Here is a 21,788-nt window from a genome sequence, read left to right on the forward strand (position 1 = left end):
ACACCTCTCACACCTCTCACACCTATCACACCTATCACACCTCTCACACCTATCACACCTCTCACACCTCACACCTCTCACACCTATCACACCTCTCACACCTATCACACCTCTCACACCTCTCACACCTTTCACACCTCTCACACCTATCACACCTCTCACACCGATCCCACCTATCACACATATCACACCTCTCACACCTATCACACCTCTCACACCTATCACACCTCTCACACCTATCACACTCTCACACCTATCACACCTATCACACCTCTCACACCTATCACACCTCTCACACCTCTCACACCTATCACACCTATCACACCTCTCACACCTATCACACCTCTCACACCTCACACCTCTCACACCTATCACACCTCTCACACCTATCACACCTCTCACACCTCTCACACCTTTCACACCTCTCACACCTATCACACCTCTCACACGATCCCACCTATCACACATATCACACCTCTCACACCTATCACACCTCTCACACCTATCACACCTCTCACACCTATCACACCTCTCACACCTATCACACCTATCACACCTCTCACACCTATCACACCTCTCACACCTCTCACACCTATCACACCTCTCACACCTCTCACACCTCTCACACCTATCACACCTCTCACACCTCTCACACCTCTCACACCTCTCACACCTATCACACCTCTCACACTCTCACACCTATCACACCTCTCACACCTATCACACCTCTCACACCTCTCACACCTATCACACCTATCACACCTCTCACACCTATCACACCTCTCACACCTCACACCTCTCACACCTATCACACCTCTCACACCTATCACACCTCTCACACCTCTCACACCTTTCACACCTCTCACACCTATCACACCTCTCACACCGATCCCACCTATCACACATATCACACCTCTCACACCTATCACACCTCTCACACCTATCACACCTCTCACACTATCACACCTCTCACACCTATCACACCTATCACACCTCTCACACCTATCACACCTCTCACACCTCTCACACCTATCACACCTCTCACACCTCTCACACCTCTCACCCTATCACACCTCTCACACCTCTCACACCTCTCACACCTCTCACACCTTTCACACCTCTCACACCTATCACACCTCTCACACCTATCACACCTCTCACACCTATCACACCTCTCACACCTCTCACACCTATCACACCTCTCACACCTATCACACCTCTCACACCTCACACCTCTCACACCTATCACACCTCTCACACCTATCACACCTCTCACACCTCTCACACCTTTCACACCTCTCACACCTATCACACCTCTCACACCGATCCCACCTATCACACATATCACACCTCTCACACCTATCACACCTCTCACACCTATCACACCTCTCACACCTATCACACCTATCACACATATCACACCTCTCACACCTATCACACCTATCACACCTATCACACCTTTCACACCGCTCACACCTATCACACCTCTCACACCTATCACACCTCTCACACCGATCCCACCTATCACACATATCACACCTCTCACACCTATCACACCTCTCACACCTATCACACCTCTCACACCTATCACACCTCTCACACCTATCACACCTATCACACCTATCACACCTCTCACACCTCTCACACCTATCACACCTCTCACAACTCTCACACCTCTCACACCTATCACACCTCTCACACCTCTCACACCTTTCACACCTCTCACACCTATCACACCTCTCACACCTATCACACCTCTCACACCGATCCCACCTATCACACATATCACACCTCTCACACCTATCACACCTCTCACACCTATCACACCTCTCACACCTATCACACCTCTCACACCTCTCACACCTATCACACCTATCACACCTCTCACACCTATCACACCTCTCACACCTCTCACACCTATCACACCTCTCACACCTATCACACCTCTCACACCTATCACACCTATCACACCTCTCACACCTATCACACCTATCACACCTATCACACTTCTCACACCTATCACACCTATCACACCTATCACACCTCTATACCCATTCTGCAATCTGTTAATAAAGTTGTACTTAAGTTATGCTTTTACATTATACTTACTTAATAAGTGAATAGTTCCAAGTCAATCAAAAACGATGAGTTTTATTTACTCAAAACATAATGCGGTTTACAGTCTGTATCTACTTAATTATCTTAAGTTGTACTTAATTTATGCTTTTACATTATACTTACTTAATAAGTGAATAGTTCCAAGTCAATCAAAAACTATGAGTTTTATTTACTCAAAACATAATGCGGTTTTCAGTCTGTATCTACTTAATTATCTTAAGTTATACTTAAGTTATGCTTTTACATTATACTTACTTAATAAGTGAATAGTTCCAAGTCAATCAAAAACTATGAGTTTTATTTACTCAAAACATAATGCGGTTTTCAGTCTGTATCTACTTAATTATCTTAAGTTGTACTTAAGTTATGCTTTTACATTATACTTACTTAATAAGTGAATAGTTCCAAGTCAATCAAAAACTATGAGTTTTATTTACTCAAAACATAATGCGGTTTTCAGTCTGTATCTACTTAATTATCTTAAGTTGTACTTAAGTTATGCTTTTACATTATACTTACTTAATAAGTGAATAGTTCCAAGTCAATCAAAAACTATGAGTTTTATTTACTCAAAACATAATGCGGTTTACAGTCTGTATCTACTTAATTATCTTAAGTTGTACTTAAGTTATGCTTTTACATTATACTTACTTAATAAGTGAATAATTCCAAGTCAATCAAAAACTATGAGTTTTATCTACTCAAAACATAATGTGGTTTAGAGTCTGTATCTACTTAATTATCTTAAGTTGTACTTAAGTTATGCTTTTACATTATACTTACTTAATAAGTGAATAGTTCCAAGTCAATCAAAAACTATGAGTTTTATTTACTCAAAACATAAGAACACGTCACACGAACTCAAGACATTCAAGTTAGTAGAACTTTCATAGAATATTGAGTATACCCTACTCAAACTAATTGATTATTTTGAACGTGCGGGTTTACAGTGCACCCAGAGTTTTATGCTCTCAATATTATGGATATGCATTAAATCCTACACATGATAGGAAATATTCAAACAGCTCAAAGATGATAATTCTAAGGCAAACAAAAATGTAACACACTCACCATAGTTAGTGTATAGTACGGCTAACATGTATGAAAGTTGTTGATACAATATTATAATTCATAATAATTTTGCAGAAAAAAGCTAAATGCATAGTATTACCGGCGAGGCTGTTTGCTCATAGTCCCCAGATGATTGAAAGAAATTCACTTTAAGAAACATTTAACATGAAACATCTTAAAACAAAGATGTATTATAACCATGAAAATAATACAATGTTAGGTTTTACCGTGATTATAGTGTTCACAGATAGGAATGTATCCAGGATACATTCAGTAACATCATTAACCCTGAACAGACTTGTGAAGTCAGAGATAGGAATGTATTATTCACATTCAATTATACAAATGTACGCTGTTTGTGGGAAATTTACTCTGTGAAATGTACTCTGCGAAAGTTCCCTGCACTATGCAGGGTTTTACATAGGCTACTAGCAAAAACAATTCATATTGTTTCAGTGATGGCCTTCTTGATAGCTACATGGTCGACATGTCTTATTTCTACATGAAAGATTTACTTCATTCACACAATAAATATGCTATTAGTGTAAAAATAATGTATAATATCTGGACTGATTCACTGTATAGTGAATACAGGGGTATACTGGATCGATTATATTTTGTTTTTATAATATTTTATAATATCAAAACATGTCTTATGTTCTATAAGATGTTCTTATATATCTACAAGTCTTATAGAATGATGTAAAAAGAGTTCTACTAATATATTTCACTTAAAAAACGTGTACAGAAAGATAACATAAATATCCGACCCCCGGAGCCCTGTCAGAGTGTATACAGGTTCTGTACAGTATACCACATGCAAATCCCATATGGTCTAGCGGTAAGGATGCCCTGGTTTCAACAGGGAGGCGCGGGTTCGACTCCTGCTATGGGAATTACACCTTTTTCTATACATAACAAATGTGTTGGTATGCTTTATTGTAAGTTTTGTTTGTTTTAGTGCAACACTACTGTCACCAACATCTAAGAAGGGTCTAGGGTTATCTCCTCAACACTAGGTCTGAGGTGCATTTAAGTCCTATTGATAGGTTTTTCCATACCTTTACAAGGATATGTATGACTGTGCTGCATTCATTTATTTTAAATTTGGTGAACTTTATGGTATTTTATGGTAAGAATATGTGTTTAACCCAAGGGGTCATTAATGTAATGTAGGACCTTACAAATATGATTTGATCATGATCCTAACAAATGGTATTGTTTACATAACAGTGTTGACATTTTGAAGTTTTAAAGGGATCACATTCACATACCTGAATATAGTTAGACAACAGGATAATGTTTGTATTATTACTAGGATGAACTTAAAAAAGTTAGAGAAAAGGTAGAAAGAAGCGCAGTTGTGTATATTATATTTTTTTTTATTAAAGAATATTGCAGATCATGCTGTAACCTTTTTTATCAATAATATAAGCGTGCATAACATCAATAATGTGATTAATATCTAAAGTTTCTAAACACTTATGATTTTTCAGTTTAAAAGCCGTAACATCCACTATTACGGTGTATAAACATAACAGGTGTGCTCTGTTAAAATGACCATTCATATGATCTAAAATAGTAACTAAGCCGTTTTCAGATAGAAGACTTTCATCCTCTGAGAGTGTCTCTATCATATATTGCCAATTATTTAGCAAGCCTTTCTCTCTCACCAGCTTCAACATATTTTCAAAAAGCCTTAAGCGCAGGCTATTGACATTCCCGGTTACCCAGCGATGTACAAGTGGGCATCGTTGACTTTATTAGCTATAGCATGCTTTAAAAGCAATGCGATATCATAGTTTATAGAGCTCATAATACAGCTGCTAGTCCTGCTGAAGAAATTACCCATTTCCTATGCTACGATCCTGGTACTTTAAACAACAGCTGATACTTCAAAGTTTCTGTCAAAGACTGCGACTGTCAAAAAGATTATGTGGGTGTGTATTTCTGTATGGGGGTGGGGGCGAAGCTGCGGACGGGTCTGTATGACGCTATAGATGTGTAGGATATAAACCTATATATTTAGAGAGTTCCCTCTTAGAGAGACCCTAGAAAAAGAAAAAAAAAGGCCATTAATCTATCTACACCTACTATACGAACGTCCGCCCGAGTAGCGCATTTTAAGGCCGAGTTACTTGCACCATCGAGATTTGAGGGCTTGTTTTATAAGGAGATATGGTCCCTCAATGATGGCGTGCTAGGATTCGCATATGATGTTAAATGGGAGAGAGTTATGTTCTACAAGACCCTCTTGGAGGATTTCCAGGGTGATGTAAGAAGATCTGTGATAGACCTAACGGAGAGTGAGTTTTGGCAATTAAAAAAAGCATCGTATGAAGCTATGGATGGAGATGCAGCTAGAATGCTTAAGGATGGGCTGATATTCACCCTGGTAATAGGCTCGACAGAGCTGGGGGATGTGCATTACGAGGGTAGGATATCTATAAAAAGTACTCCGGCACTTGGTGTAGAGACTGATCTAACCATCATCACAAGTTACATTGATTCGGCTCGCAAGTATTTCCTCTTCTCAGTTCCGGTAACAGCCTGGCTAGAATGTCTACGGTCATGCGGATTGGCTACTAAAGAAGGAGTCAAGGTGAGGACAGACCTGGATCGTCTTAGAAGAAGGCTCCTTCCAGCCTGCAAATCAGGGGACCTGGAGCGTTACTCTCTCACCAAGGAGGCGCCGGAGGGGGCGTGTTAACCCTAAATCCTCCTTTAAAAAGACAGTGCATTTTGTACTTTTAGATAGCAATCATGGCTTTGTATGTGACACATGAGGCTGATCCTGCTAACTCTGCATTGGATACACTAGATAGCCTGTCCCCACTATACGCTCCAGATGAGGAAGTTGAGACACTACCCGCTGGCGGTTATAGATTCGGTGAACCTACTTCAACGTGACCAAACTTTGCTTACTATGTGAGACACGGGGAAGATCCTTCTAAGAATGCATTGGATACACTAGATAGCCTGTCTCCACTATACGCGCCAGACGAGGAAGTTGAGACATTACCCGTACCCCTGTATGGTTCAACTAAAACTTTTTCATTGCAAAGCCTCCTAGACACCCCTAGGACTAGTTACAGCCCTCTTTCAACGATTTGGGATACTTCATCGCAGGATTCACCACCGTCAAACCCTGTCAGGTGTATGGATCCCCCTCCTCGTAATAGCCCCTGGTACACGGGTCCTTGGGAGACTTCGTCGCAGGATTCATCACCGCCAAACCCCGTCAGGCATATGGATGTCCCTCCTAATAGCCCCTGGTACATCCCTCCTACATCAGAATCTGATGTATTCCACCCTGACCCCGAAGAAATACCTATCGCTGATGTAACCAACAAAGCATCGTCACTGCCATCCCCAACCCGGGGTATGGTAAAGAGACTGTGTCCTACTAGAAGAAAAACCTTCCACTTCCCAATCAAAGTAGCTACTCTTAAAGCCTTAGTGACCGCCGCGGAGCTGTCGGGACAATTGTACATCGATGGGTAACCGGGAATGTCAATAACCTGCGCTTAAGGCTTTTTGAAAATATGTTGAAGCTGGTGAGAGAGAAAGGCTTGCTAAATAATTGGCAATATATGATAGAGACACTCTCAGAGGATGAAAGTCTTCTATCTGAAAACGGCTTAGTTACTATTTTAGATCATATGAATGGTCATTTTAACAGAGCACACCTGTTATGTTTATACACCGTAATAGTGGATGTTACGGCTTTTAAACTGAAAAATCATAAGTGTTTAGAAACTTTAGATATTAATCACATTATTGATGTTATGCACGCTTATATTATTGATAAAAAGGTTACAGCATGATCTGCAATATTCTTTAATAAAAAAAATAATAATATACACAACTGCGCTTCTTTCTACCTTTTCTCTAACTTTTTTAAGTTCATCCTAGTAATAATACAAATATTATCCTGTTGTCTAACTATATTCAGGTATGTGAATGTGATCCCTTTAAAACTTCAAAATGTCAACACTGTTATGTAAACAATACCATTTGTTAGGATCATGATCAAATCATATTTGTAAGGTCCTACATTACATTAATGACCCCTTGGGTTAAACACATATTCTTTAAACAATTCAATAAGAAGTATCACAATCATAAATAAACCATAAAATACCATAAAGTTCACCAAATTTAAAATAAATGAATGCAGCACAGTCATACATATCCTTGTAAAGGTATGGATAGGTATCAATAGGACTTAAGGTATCAATAGGACTTAAATGCACCTCAGACCTAGTGTTGAGGAGATAACCCTAGACCCTTCTTAGATGTTGGTGACAGTAGTGTTGCACTAAAACAAACAAACAGTTACAATAAAGCATACCAACACATTTGTTATGTATAGAAAAAGGTGTAATTCCCATAGCAGGAGTCGAACCCGCGCCTCCCTGTTGAAACCAGGGCATCCTTACCGCTAGACCATATGGGATTTGCATGTGGTATACTGTACAGAACCTGTATACACTCTGACAGGGCTCCGGGGGTCAGATATTTATCTTTCTGTACAAGTTTTTTAAGTGAAATATATTAGTAGAACTCTTTTTACATCATTCTATAAGACTTGTAGATATATAAGAACATCTTATAGAACATAAGACATGTTTTGATATTATAAAATATTATAAAAACAAAATATAATCGATCCAGTATACCCCTGGATTCACTATACAGTGAATCAGTCCAGATATTATACATTATTTTTACACTAATAGCATATTTATTGTGTGAATGAAGTAAATCTTTCATGTAGAAATAAGACATGTCGACCATGTAGCTATCAAGAAGGCCATCACTGAAACAATATGAATTGTTTTTGCTAGTAGCCTATGTAAAACCCTGCATAGTGCAGGGAACTTTCGCAGAGTACATTTCACAGAGTAAATTTCCCACAAACAGCATACATTTGGATAATTGAATGTGAATAATACATTCCTATCTCTGACTTCACAAGTCTGTTCAGGGTTAATGATGTTACTTAAAGGGGAACTATCTTATAAATGGCCTTTTTGAGTGTTTAGCATTGTTTCCTAGCTATGTGAACTTATATTAATATGATCTATGTCTCAAAATTCTCATATTGGCGCATTCTTCCAATTCTCCTCTCACAATATTCACCCTCACTGAACTGAGTCGTTTGAAAATGTGCCTATATGTGATGTCATATAGTCACTGCTGCATGTTAATGTTCAGGCGAACATGACGCGGCGCAGTGGTTTAGGAGCCCAGGCTCAAAACAGCTCGAGATCTTGAGGTAGAAAAATGCTGTTTTTGAGGATTTGATTAGAAATACAAAACAATGAATAAAAAAAATATATATATTACAGAGGTGTTCCATAGACTCACAGGAATTGTGTAAAAGTGCCCAAATAGTGAAAGAAATAGTAAAATAGTTCCCCTTTAATGTATCCTGGATACATTCCTATCTGTGAACACTATAATCACGGTAAAACCTAACATTGTATTATTTTCATGGTTATAATACATCTTTGTTTTAAGATGTTTCATGTTAAATGTTTCTTAAAGTGAATTTCTTTCAATCATCTGGGGACTATGAGCAAACAACCTCACCGGTAATACTATGCATTTAGCTTTTTTCTGCAAAATTATTATGAATTATAATATTGTATCAACAACTTTCATACATGTTAGCCGTACTATACACTAACTATGGTGAGTGTGTTACATTTTTGTTTGCCTTAGAATTATCATCTTTGAGCTGTTTGAATATTTCCTATCATGTATAGGATTTAATGCATATCCATAATATTGAGAGCATAAAACTCTGGGTGGCTAAAAAAACACTAGACACTGCAAAGTAATTCAGAAATGTGCTATTTGTTTAACTTAGAACAGGTTAAAGAAAATACATTTGGGGCTTGATATTACTAAACTTCTAAAAAATACATTTGTATTGTTTTTTTTACCTCATCAGTGTGTAAACAGCTAAAAACTAGGTTGATATGTCTATTTTAAGTGTATCGGCCAGTTTCATGATTTGATATGCTTATATTTTATGTGTATCCTAGGACCAAGCTACAAATCTTCAACTCAGTTGGCTGAAAGGTGACTGATATTAAGGGTATAGATTATAATAAGTATGATCGGATTGATGCAAGTTACATGAACATGTCTGTTTGAGGAAATAAAACAAAATAATGTATTAAACTATTGCAGTATTACACACTATTACACTATTGCATGATTACACATTTGCACAATATTACACTATAACACTATTACATACTATTAAATGACTACACTATGACAATATTACACTATTACACACTATGTCCCTATACACTATTAAACACTAGCACACTTAGATACGATAAACCTCATCCCTGTGGGAAAATTCTATTAATTCATTACACAATTACACACAATTATATTATTACACTATGACAATATTACACCCTATTACATGATTACACTATTACACACTCTTAAACTATGACACTAATACAAGCTATTACATGATTACATTATTGCATTATTACACTATTACACACTATTACACTATTACACACTATGACACTATTACACGCTATGTCCCTATACACTATTAAACTCTAGCACACTTAGATAAGATAAACCTCATCCCTGTGGGAAAATTCTATTAATTTACTACATTATTCCTCTATTTAAATCTGGGGACAAACACCGCTTTACCAACTACAGACCAGTGTCTTTGCTTTCACAATTTTCCAAGATTCTTGAAAAAGTGTTTGCTCATAAATTAGATAGTTTTATTGAAAAGAATAACCTACTGAGTGAGAGTCAATATGGATTCAGGGCAAATCGATCAACAGCCTTAGCCTTAATGAATATATATGAAGAAATAACCACAACCATAGATGAGGGGAATTACACAATAGGGGTGTTTATTGACTTAAAAAAGCATTTGATACGATAGATCATCACATTTTAATTTCTAAATTACAAACATACGGTGTGAGCGGGGTGGCGATGAACTGGTTAAGTAGCTATCTTGAAAATAGACAACAATATGTACAACTCTCTGGTTACACATCTGAATGTATGAATATTGAATGTGGTGACCCTCGAGGTTCGGTCCTGGGGCCCATACTTTTTATTTTATATAGTAATGATATATGTGAAGTGTCAAACATATTGCAATCTGTTTTATTTGCTGTCGATACAAATTTCTTCAGTTCAGGAAAATACCTTAAAAAATTAGCAGATGACATTGTAAATGAAATGTGTAAACGATATGGTTTAATAACAATAAGCTATCCCTAAATTTGGAAAAACGAAATTTATGATATTTACTAATCGAAAGAAGGACAATGTGGCATTATGTATTGACGGAGTTAATATTGAAAGAGTATCTGAGTTAAAAAATGTTGGGTGTTATGTTGGATGAGAAATTGACATGGAAGCCTCATATAATGTACATAAAAAATAAGGTAGCCAAGAGTGTTTTTGTTTTGAACAAGGCAAAGAATGTGCTTGATTATAATTCTATGCGAATATTATATTGTTCACTCATCCTACCATATTTGAGTTACTGTGGGGGTTAACACGTTTGAAAGCAACATAAATGTTATGGTTTGTAACCGACCCCAATCGCACAACACAAGACAGGTATGATGGTTTGCCAAGAAACAGATATTTATTGAACAACAGGGAAATACAGGGAAAAGGGCACTGTCCCTTTAAGGGAGAATCACAAATACAGGAATATAATATGAGGGGAAGGAAAGGTGCCTTTAAGAGGCGGGCAGGAAAAGGGAACACTAAGGGAAAGAAGGGGAACGCCTAAGGGAAGGTTAAGGGAACGCCTTGGGACAGAGGAACTAGAGACTAGGTAAACCAGGGACAAGGAGAACTAGGGAGAGAAGACTAGGGACTAGGAGAGCTAGGGAACAGGAGAAACGGGGACTAGGGGAACTAGGGACAAGGAACTAGGTGGAACTAGAAGGGGAGAACTTGGGACCAGGAACTAGGTGGAACTAGAAAGGGGAGAACTAGGGAACAGGAACTAGGTGGAACTAGAAGGGGAGAACTTGGGACCAGGAACTAGGTGGAACTAGAAAGGGGAGAACTAGGGAACAGAGGGGACTGAGGCCCGCGGAGGCGGGCTGGGGAACAGGGAGGAACTGGGAGGACTGGTGGAAATCATCTGGGCCGCTCTGCAGGACAGAGGAGATAGTTAATGCACATAAGGGAAAAAACAGAGCAGGTGCAGAACAGTCCAAATAACAAAGTGAACAAAGTAATAATATCTTCGTGTGACAAACACACAGGGGGAGATGTAAAGTCCAAAAATACTATTCTAAGTGAGAACCAAAAACAGAGGCAATACGCTGGGAGAGTGACATCACAATCAAAACTCACCCAGGCGTATGCGTAAAGGTACAGGGACAGCAGCGGGAACGGGGGCAAGGGCACTACGCTGAGTGAGTGACATCACAATCAAAACTCACCCAGGCGTATGCGTAAAGGTACGGGGACAGCAACGGGAACGGGGGCAAGGGCACTACGCTGAGTGAGTGACATCACAATCAAAACTCACCCAGGCGTATGCGTAAAGGTACGGGGACAGCAACGGGGCGAGGGCATCGCCACCGGGTGGCTGGCTGTCCGAGCCGAGGAACAGAGTGCTGGAACTGTGGCGGTGGCGAGGATGTCGTCCACCGGGTAGCCGCTGTCGGAGCCGAGGAACAGAGTGCGCGCCACACCTTGGTGTGCGCGTCGGAACAGTGGCGGTGGCGAGGGCGTCGTCCACCGGGTAGCCGCTGTCGGAGCCGAGGAACAGAGTGCGCGCCACACCTTGGTGTGCGCGTCGGAACAGTGGCGGTGGCGAGGGCGTCGTCCACCGGGTAGCCGCTGTCGGAGCCGAGGAACAGAGTGCGCGCCACACCTTGGTGTGCGCGTCGGAACAGAGAGACGCCTCGGGGTGCGTCTGCGAGGAGGAGTGTGCCAAGCACGAAGGTCTGGAAGATGCGCGTCGGCGCGCTGAGGTCTGGAGAGCGTGCCAAGCTCGAAGGTCTGGAAGATGCGCGTCTTGTGCGCTGGTACGGAGGAGCGTGCCAAGCTCGAAGGTCTGGAAGATGCGCGTCAGTGCGCTGGTACGGAGGAGCGTGCCAAGCTCGAAGGTCTGGAAGATGCGCGTTGCGCGCTGGTCTGGAGAGCGTGCCAAGCTCGAGCGTCCTTGGAAGATGCGCGTTGCGCGCTGAGGACTGGAGAGCGTGCCAAGCTCGAGGGTCTGGAAGATGCGCGTTGCGCGCTGGTCTGGAGAGCGTGCCAAGCTCGAGCGTCCTTGGAAGATGCGCGTTGCGCGCTGAGGACTGGAGAGCGTCTGCGCTGGTCTGGATGTGCGTCAGGACGAACAGCTGCGCGGGGGTCTGTAGTGGAACGCTGGGGTGCCTCCCGTGGAAGTACAGGGAGCGCAGACCAGTCTCCCCCACAGGCAACGGCGACAGCTGGCGAAGGCTGGAGCAAACATCTCGACGCCGGAGAATGGAACAGAATAGGCAGACAGAGGATCTCCCGAAAGAGTCTAGATGTTTAGAGAATATGACTCGGCAAGTATACAACACGACCCCACGCCGAAACGAGGGGAAGCGCCCTGGTATTTAAAGCCCACAGGGGGACTAATTAGCCTGCCACCACAGGTGCGAGAGATAATAGATAATCGAACAGGTGTGGCCACTGAGGGTAAAGAACGAGAGGGTGGGGGCTAGAGAGAGTGAGTGAGAAGGGAAAATAAACAGTATAGGCTTAAAGAAACAGAGAAAAGGTGGTGAGCAGCGGGCAAAACCTCACAGTACCCCCCCCTCAACGGGAGCCACCCGGCGACCCAAAACAAATACAGACAGAGTGGCAGGGGGCAAAACAAGAGGTACTGGCCAAGCCAGCAGGGGAAGCTACCACAAGAGTGGGGCCAGCAAAAGAAACAGGGTCGCCGAGGGGTAACTAGGGTAGCAGAGGGGCAACTGGGGGAACCGGTCTAGAGGAACTGGGTCTAGAGAACCAGTCTAGCGAACTGGGCAAGAGAACTGGTCTAGAGAACTGGTTTAGAGAACTGGTCTAGAGAACTGGTCTAGAGCAACTGGTCTAGGGGAACTGAGGGGCAAGCAGGGTAGCTAAGGGGTAACCATGGTAGCACCGGGAAAGGGCTAGCAGAGGGAAGGTTAGCTGCCAGGGCACTGATAGCTACAGGGCCTATGCTAGCTGTACTGCTACATCAACATAGAGGCTGCGCAAGCTGCCGGAGCCAGGCTAGCAGAGGGAAAGGGTAGCTGCCAGGGCACTGATAGCTACAGGGCCTATGCTAGCTGTACTGCTACATCAACATAGAGGCTGCGCTAGCTGCCGGAGCTAGGCTGGCAGACAGGGCTGGACCAGCATGAGAGAACAAGCTAGCTGGAAGGACAGTCCTAGCCGTGTGAGATAAACTGCACAAAAAAGTGGAGGCCATGCAGAGGGACCGGGTTAGCTGCTTGGGCCTGGCTAGCTACAGGGCCTATGCCAGCTGCAAGGGCTGCATAAACATAGAGGCTGTGCTAGCAGCCGGGGCAAAGCTAGCAGACAGGGGCTCTGCCGAGGGACTGGGTTAGCCGCCAGGGCATGGCTAGCTACAGGGCCTATGCCAGCAGCAAGGGCTGCATAAACATAGAGGCTGTGCTAGCAGCCGGGGCTAAGCTAGCAGACAGGGGCTCTGCTGAGGGACTGGGTTAGCTGCCAGGGCATGGCTAGCTACAGGGGGGTCAAACAGGGCAAAACGGGAAGCAAACAGGGGAGCTAACCGGGGAGACTAACAAGCTAAACAGGGGAGTAACAGGCTAACAAGGGAGCTAAACAGGACTAACAAGGAAGCTAACAGGGCTAACAGGGGAGCTAGAGGGAACAAGAAAAAAAAAGGCAAACTCAACATACACCGTCTGTGCTGGCTGGGGTCGTCGATTTGGTGGGGTCGTACTGTTATGGTTTGTAACCGACCCCAATCGCACAACACAAGACAGGTATGATGGTTTGCCAAGAAACAGATATTTATTGAACAACAGGGAAATACAGGGAAAAGGGCACTGTCCCTTTAAGGGAGAATCACAAATACAGGAATATAATATGAGGGGAAGGAAAGGTGCCTTTAAGAGGCGGGCAGGAAAAGGGAACACTAAGGGAAAGAAGGGGAACGCCTAAGGGAAGGTTAAGGGAACGCCTTGGGACAGAGGAACTAGAGACTAGGTAAACCAGGGACAAGGAGAACTAGGGAGAGAAGACTAGGGACTAGGAGAGCTAGGGAACAGGAGAAACGGGGACTAGGGGAACTAGGGACAAGGAACTAGGTGGAACTAGAAGGGGAGAACTTGGGACCAGGAACTAGGTGGAACTAGAAAGGGGAGAACTAGGGAACAGGAACTAGGTGGAACTAGAAGGGGAGAACTTGGGACCAGGAACTAGGTGGAACTAGAAAGGGGAGAACTAGGGAACAGAGGGGACTGAGGCCCGCGGAGGCGGGCTGGGGAACAGGGAGGAACTGGGAGGACTGGTGGAAATCATCTGGGCCGCTCTGCAGGACAGAGGAGATAGTTAATGCACATAAGGGAAAAAACAGAGCAGGTGCAGAACAGTCCAAATAACAAAGTGAACAAAGTAATAATATCTTCGTGTGACAAACACACAGGGGGAGATGTAAAGTCCAAAAATACTATTCTAAGTGAGAACCAAAAACAGAGGCAATACGCTGGGAGAGTGACATCACAATCAAAACTCACCCAGGCGTATGCGTAAAGGTACAGGGACAGCAGCGGGAACGGGGGCAAGGGCACTACGCTGAGTGAGTGACATCACAATCAAAACTCACCCAGGCGTATGCGTAAAGGTACGGGGACAGCAACGGGAACGGGGGCAAGGGCACTACGCTGAGTGAGTGACATCACAATCAAAACTCACCCAGGCGTATGCGTAAAGGTACGGGGACAGCAACGGGGCGAGGGCATCGCCACCGGGTGGCTGGCTGTCCGAGCCGAGGAACAGAGTGCTGGAACTGTGGCGGTGGCGAGGATGTCGTCCACCGGGTAGCCGCTGTCGGAGCCGAGGAACAGAGTGCGCGCCACACCTTGGTGTGCGCGTCGGAACAGTGGCGGTGGCGAGGGCGTCGTCCACCGGGTAGCCGCTGTCGGAGCCGAGGAACAGAGTGCGCGCCACACCTTGGTGTGCGCGTCGGAACAGTGGCGGTGGCGAGGGCGTCGTCCACCGGGTAGCCGCTGTCGGAGCCGAGGAACAGAGTGCGCGCCACACCTTGGTGTGCGCGTCGGAACAGAGAGACGCCTCGGGGTGCGTCTGCGAGGAGGAGTGTGCCAAGCACGAAGGTCTGGAAGATGCGCGTCGGCGCGCTGAGGTCTGGAGAGCGTGCCAAGCTCGAAGGTCTGGAAGATGCGCGTCTTGTGCGCTGGTACGGAGGAGCGTGCCAAGCTCGAAGGTCTGGAAGATGCGCGTCAGTGCGCTGGTACGGAGGAGCGTGCCAAGCTCGAAGGTCTGGAAGATGCGCGTTGCGCGCTGGTCTGGAGAGCGTGCCAAGCTCGAGCGTCCTTGGAAGATGCGCGTTGCGCGCTGAGGACTGGAGAGCGTGCCAAGCTCGAGGGTCTGGAAGATGCGCGTTGCGCGCTGGTCTGGAGAGCGTGCCAAGCTCGAGCGTCCTTGGAAGATGCGCGTTGCGCGCTGAGGACTGGAGAGCGTCTGCGCTGGTCTGGATGTGCGTCAGGACGAACAGCTGCGCGGGGGTCTGAAGTGGAACGCTGGGGTGCCTCCCGTGGAAGTACAGGGAGCGCAGACCAGTCTCCCCCACAGGCAACGGCGACAGCTGGCGAAGGCTGGAGCAAACATCTCGACGCCGGAGAATGGAACAGAATAGGCAGACAGAGGATCTCCCGAAAGAGTCTAGATGTTTAGAGAATATGACTCGGCAAGTATACAACACGACCCCACGCCGAAACGAGGGGAAGCGCCCTGGTATTTAAAGCCCACAGGGGGACTAATTAGCCTGCCACCACAGGTGCGAGAGATAATAGATAATCGAACAGGTGTGGCCACTGAGGGTAAAGAACGAGAGGGTGGGGGCTAGAGAGAGTGAGTGAGAAGGGAAAATAAACAGTATAGGCTTAAAGAAACAGAGAAAAGGTGGTGAGCAGCGGGCAAAACCTCACAATAAAACCCTTATTTATATTACAGAAGAGAGCAGTAAGAATAGTTCACAATGTAGATTCAAGAGAACATACCAACGAATTATTTATTAAATCCAGACTATTGAAACTTAAAGAGTGAGCTGAAATACAGACTTTATTAGTTTTGTTTAGAGTAAAATGCATAGTATTACCAGCAAATATACAGAGGTTGTTTGTTCCCTAAACTTTCACACCCCCATGCAGTGTTTTGACACCTAACCGGGCCCCTACACACACACCCCCTCGAACAGAGACACAGACCCACATAGATGGATCTTTTCAACACTTTATATTTTCAGGACACTATCACGTATAACTTTTTATATAATTATTTGTTCAAAGCATGCTCAGGGAGAGAATCACAGATTAAATATTTCTTTGCAGGATGCAGATATTGAGTAAGTTAAGGAGGCCAGATTGCTTGGAGTTATAATAGATGAAACACTCTCTTGGTCAACCCACATTAACAATATTGTAACAAAAATGAGCAGAAGTATTTCAATTATTAGACGGAATGCCTATTTTTTAACAGACACATCTACCAAGCAAGTCTTACAATCACTAGTTTTGTCACATCTGGACTACTGTCCAGCATTCTGGTCAAATGCATCCAAACAAGACTTAAAAAAAATACAGCTTACTCAAAATAGAGCTGCAAGACATGTATTGCATAGCTCAATTAGAAACAGTGTTGAGAAAACTTAAGACAATGTTGGTGAATGAGAGTCAATGAGAGACTAGTGTGTAGTCTTATTTTGTTTATGAGAAATATTTATACTTTACATAAACCTGTGTGCCTCTTTTTTCAGCTGGTGCACCCAGAAGTGATGCCTTAAAGAAAACTGTAATGTACAGGGCAATGTCCTACTGGAATTGACTTCCACAATATTTGGTTTCAATTACCAGTAAGGTGGGATTCAAGAGGAGACTACGAGTGGCTGTAATGCAGAAAGAGATTGATTTTGGGTGGGTCTAATCTGTGTCTAATGAATGGGTTCTTGTGTTGGGTTGGGTGTTGTTTTGGAATGTGTTTGTCTAGTGGTTATGAGGAGTATTAGAGTATGAGTGTATGGAATGTTGTGCTGTTTTTGACCACGTTTTAGTTTTCTCAGAGATGTCTTTGTTGTTTTATTGATATTTGTTGTTTTATTGATATTTGTTATTGTTCTATATTAGAACATTTGGCATACATATTTGGTTGTATGTCTGATTTTGATTGGTTTAATGTTCTATAATTGTTTGTATATTCTATTGGTGTTTTATTGATATTTGTTTTGTTTTTATGTTGTTTATTGATTATTCTTGTTTAATTTTATATGTTTGGATCCAGACCCCAGGAAGAATAGTCGCTGCTTAGGCATTGACTAATGGGGATCTGAAATAAAGAAATAAATAAATACACGCATAGCCACACCTTGGGGGACTGTGAGTTTTCTTGGCAATCATGTTATGATCACTGAATCCAATTGGCAATTTACTAATTGCTGAATTAGTAAAAATATTATCTATATTTTTTATCTATGATTTGTTGTCATTAATGAAGTAATTGGGACAAGTTGCATACCGTGGCTATGTCATTAAGCTTTCTTCTCATAGAGCAGGTATTAGATAGCCAGTCTATGTTTAGGTTTCAAGTTTCAAGTTTCAAGTTTCTTTAATAGTTGTCATACAGAAGTACAGAATACTTTTATACAAAATGCTTCTTACTGTTACGCTCCAGAGACTGTGCATTGGGGGATTATCCATGAAAACAGACACAAACATGCACATACACGCATAGCCACACACACACACACCTTGGGGGACTGTGAGTTTTTTTTTCTACAGAAATGGGAAGTCGCAGGGTTATAAATCTGGTTTGACAGAAGCTAAATACACTACTTTTGAGCCATCCCATTAGCCCTCGTTAAACACCCGCCTCCTATGACAGCTAAGGGGGATGTCACTTCAGAGAATCGTGACAGTGTCAGAACCACTCTAATGTTTCTGTATGTCATTTCACCCTACAGAGAGGAGACAGCCTACGGAGTGGAGACAAACAGAGCATGGGGAGAAATATTCAGTCTACTGAGAGGTAGACATTCTACTGAGAGGGAGACGCTTTCTACTTAAAGAAACACCAAACTGACTGAGCGGCTATTGAACATTGTAGAATAATACATTCTTAAGAAACACACACTCACCATTTAGTCTTAAGATTGTTGTGAAACTATATTCTGAAAACCTTGGAATACACACAATCTGAAAATAAACACATTTATTCTTAAGACTTTTGGAATACACATAAAACATATTGTGAAGAAACACTAATACATATTGTGAAATGTTTAATCTGAAAACCTTGGAATACACAAATACATATTGTGTAAACCTTGGAATACACACAATCTGAAAATAAAAAAAAACGTTTGAATCTAAAAAAAAAAAAGTTTGAATCTTTTATTTCTGACAATAAAAAAACTTATTTTGAAAAACTTGGAATACACACAATCTGAAAATAAAACTTTTTAATCTTTTATTTTGAACTTTTTTTTTGAAAAAAAATTCAAACTTTTATTTTGAAAAAATTCTGAAAACTCCTCCCCTTCCGTAACCAGATGTCCCTCCCCTTCCGAAACCGGATGTCCCTCCCCTCAAAACCGGATGTCCCGCCTCCTTGAATCCTCGACCAATCAGATAAGGGGGCGGGACTTAGGGGTCATCAATCATCTCAAAAGGGGGCGTGGTTACAATCAATCAAACTTTCCTTATAAGGAGTGACACATTGTGAATACCTAATCTCTCTCTTAAAGTGTAAAAGTGTAAAGTGTGGTAAAGTGTGTGCTACAGTGTGTTGTTTATTTAAAGTGAGTGTGTGTGTGTGCTGTGGGTGTGTTGATGGCTTGTTATTGTTCATTGTTCAATCATTGTTCATTGAGCAATCATTGTTCATTGAGCATCCTGATGGCCTGGGGATAAAAGCTCCTTCTGAGTCTCTCTGATATGTGGACTCCGAGGTACTTAAAACTGTCCACTCTCTCATCCTCCTCATCCATGTTACGTTTTGCATAATCTGCCTCCCTATTAAGAGCTTCTTGCTCTTCTGACTGCGCTTTCTGGGCCTGTACCTCAACAAGAGAAGGAGGGAGGATGGGTCCAACCGCCCATAATAATAATAATAATAATAATAGATCAAATTTATATAGCGCCTTTCATAGAACCCAAGGTCGCTTCACAATCAGGACAAAAAAATAGGGCAAGGAAAATAGGGGGGGGGGGGAAGGGGGGATGAGGGAAGGTAAGGGATAATGGACCTAATCTAATCTAAACTAACTGATGGGGAAAAGCCTTGGTGAAGAGGTGTGTTTTTAGAGCGGATTTGAAGGTGTCCAGGGTTGGGGCGTTGCGGATTTCGGGGGGGAGAGAGTTCCAGAGTCCAAAAGTCCGTAACCTGGTGCGAGGGATGGAGAGGAGACCTAGATCAGAGGATCGCAGGTTCCGGGATGGAGTGTACTGGTGGAGGAGATCAGACAGGTACCGGGGGGCGAGGGCATGGAGGGATTTGTAGGTGAGGAGCAGGAGTTTGAAGGTGATGCGGAACTTGACTGGAAGCCAGTGGAGGTGGATGAGGGTGAGGGTGATGTGCTGCCAGGGCTTGGTGTGAGTGAGAACCCTGGCAGCTGAGTTCTGAACATACTGGAGCCTGTCCAGGGCTTTGCTGGGTACCCCGAACAGGACTCCATTATAGTAGTCCAACCGGAAGGTGACAAATGAGTGGATCAGGGTCTCAGCCACAGAGTCTGAGAGTGAGGGTCGGAGACGGGAGATGTTCCTGAGGTGGTAGAAGGCAGACTTGGTGACGGATTTGATGTGGGAGTGAAATGAAAGTGTGGAGTCAAGGGTGACGCCCAGGTTACGGACTTCGAGAGACGGGGAGATGGAACAGCCGTCAACGTGGAGGAGGAGATCTCCAACCTTCCCGAGCAGTGCCTTGGGGGCCACAACCATGAGCTCTGTCTTTTTGCTGTTGAGTTTCAGTAATTTGGTTGACATCCAGGTTTTTATGGCGTGGAGGCAGTTAACTACAGACTGTGGGGGGAGCTGGGAGGATGGTGAGGTGCTGATATAGAGCTGAGTATCATCAGCATAACAATGAAAGTTGAGTCTGTGGTGACGTATAATCTGACCGAGGGGGAGCATGTAAATGGTGAATAGTAGGGGACCCAGCACGGAGCCCTGGGGGACACCGTGGTTGACTGGGGCCAAGGGGGAGGATGAGCCGCTGACGCTGACAAACTGAGATCTATTTGTGAGATATGAATGAAACCATGACAGAGTCCAGACAGGCTCTAACACCCCCTCATCCATCATCTTCTCCCAGCCCATATCCTGATCATAGGGTTTGGGCCTCTCAAATATTGGCTATTTGGCTGGTCTGCTCTTTTCTAGCAGGCAACTCTGAAGTTGACTCACTGTACATGTGGGATGAGACAGACCTTGGGAGGAGGCAGGCGTTCAAGGTCTACTTTGGAATTTGCATCCAGGTCTCTGTACCTGCAGTGACCACAGATCCTCCGGGTGACATGCTGGTGATTCTAGAGGATCGATTGACTGTCTGCTGGGCCAGTCCTCCTGCCCTGAAGGACTTCCTCTTCCAAGCCGAGTACCAGATACGCTAGAGCAGGGGTTCTCAAACTTTTTCATACCATGACCCCATTTTATTTAGGATTTCTTTTGGCGACCCCACACTTAATTTATCGCATAATTTCAACGTGGAAATAAGGAATATCAAAATTAAAAGCACACGTTGTTGAACTTGATCATGCATATTTATTAGAAAATGAAATTACAGCACTATGTTATCAATGAAATTAATTAATATTATCAACAAAAGCAACAGAATTGTTTCTGTATACACATTTATAAAATTTGGCAAATTTAGCCCAAATATGTTGCCAAAACATAGAAAAAGAAAAGAAAAGAAAATGCGTTCACATGCGCTTTTCAAGAATACAAATAATGAACGGATTTAGGATCCAGTTGTCCAAATTGTTCTAGCTATCTCTTTCGGGAAAATAGTTCTGAAATTGTTCAATGAGCCCTTCTACGTCTACACACACACACACACACACACACACACACACACACACACACACACACACACACACACACACACACACACACACACACACACACACACACACACACACACACACACACACACACACACACACACACACACACACACACACACACACACACACACACACACACACACACACTTTTTATCGCCACGTCCTACCTCTATGCCTCTATGGCATCTCTTCTGTGCATAAATAGACCAGGCTCATCAGTGTCAGGTCTAGTCTTCCATGGTTCCCGGCTGTATATGTACCATTA

General features: G+C 43.3%; 1 protein-coding gene across 1 annotated transcript in view; it reads left to right on the forward strand.

Moving 5' to 3' along the window:
• The window catches only part of oxtrb (oxytocin receptor b), a gene marked incomplete at both ends in the record, with an annotated part of 24,351 nt that extends 3,284 nt beyond the window's left edge, over positions 1 to 21,067 (forward strand). The window contains one exon of the mRNA XM_084315661.1: positions 20,949 to 21,067. Within this exon, the coding sequence (XP_084171787.1) occupies positions 20,949 to 21,067 (119 nt within the window). The remainder of the gene's footprint in view (positions 1 to 20,948) is intronic.
• Positions 21,068 to 21,788: the final 721 nt, after the last annotated feature.

This window comes from Notolepis coatsorum, assembly GCF_963971535.1.
Source record: "Notolepis coatsorum genome assembly, chromosome: 6".
Lineage (NCBI taxonomy): Eukaryota > Metazoa > Chordata > Actinopteri > Aulopiformes > Paralepididae > Notolepis > Notolepis coatsorum.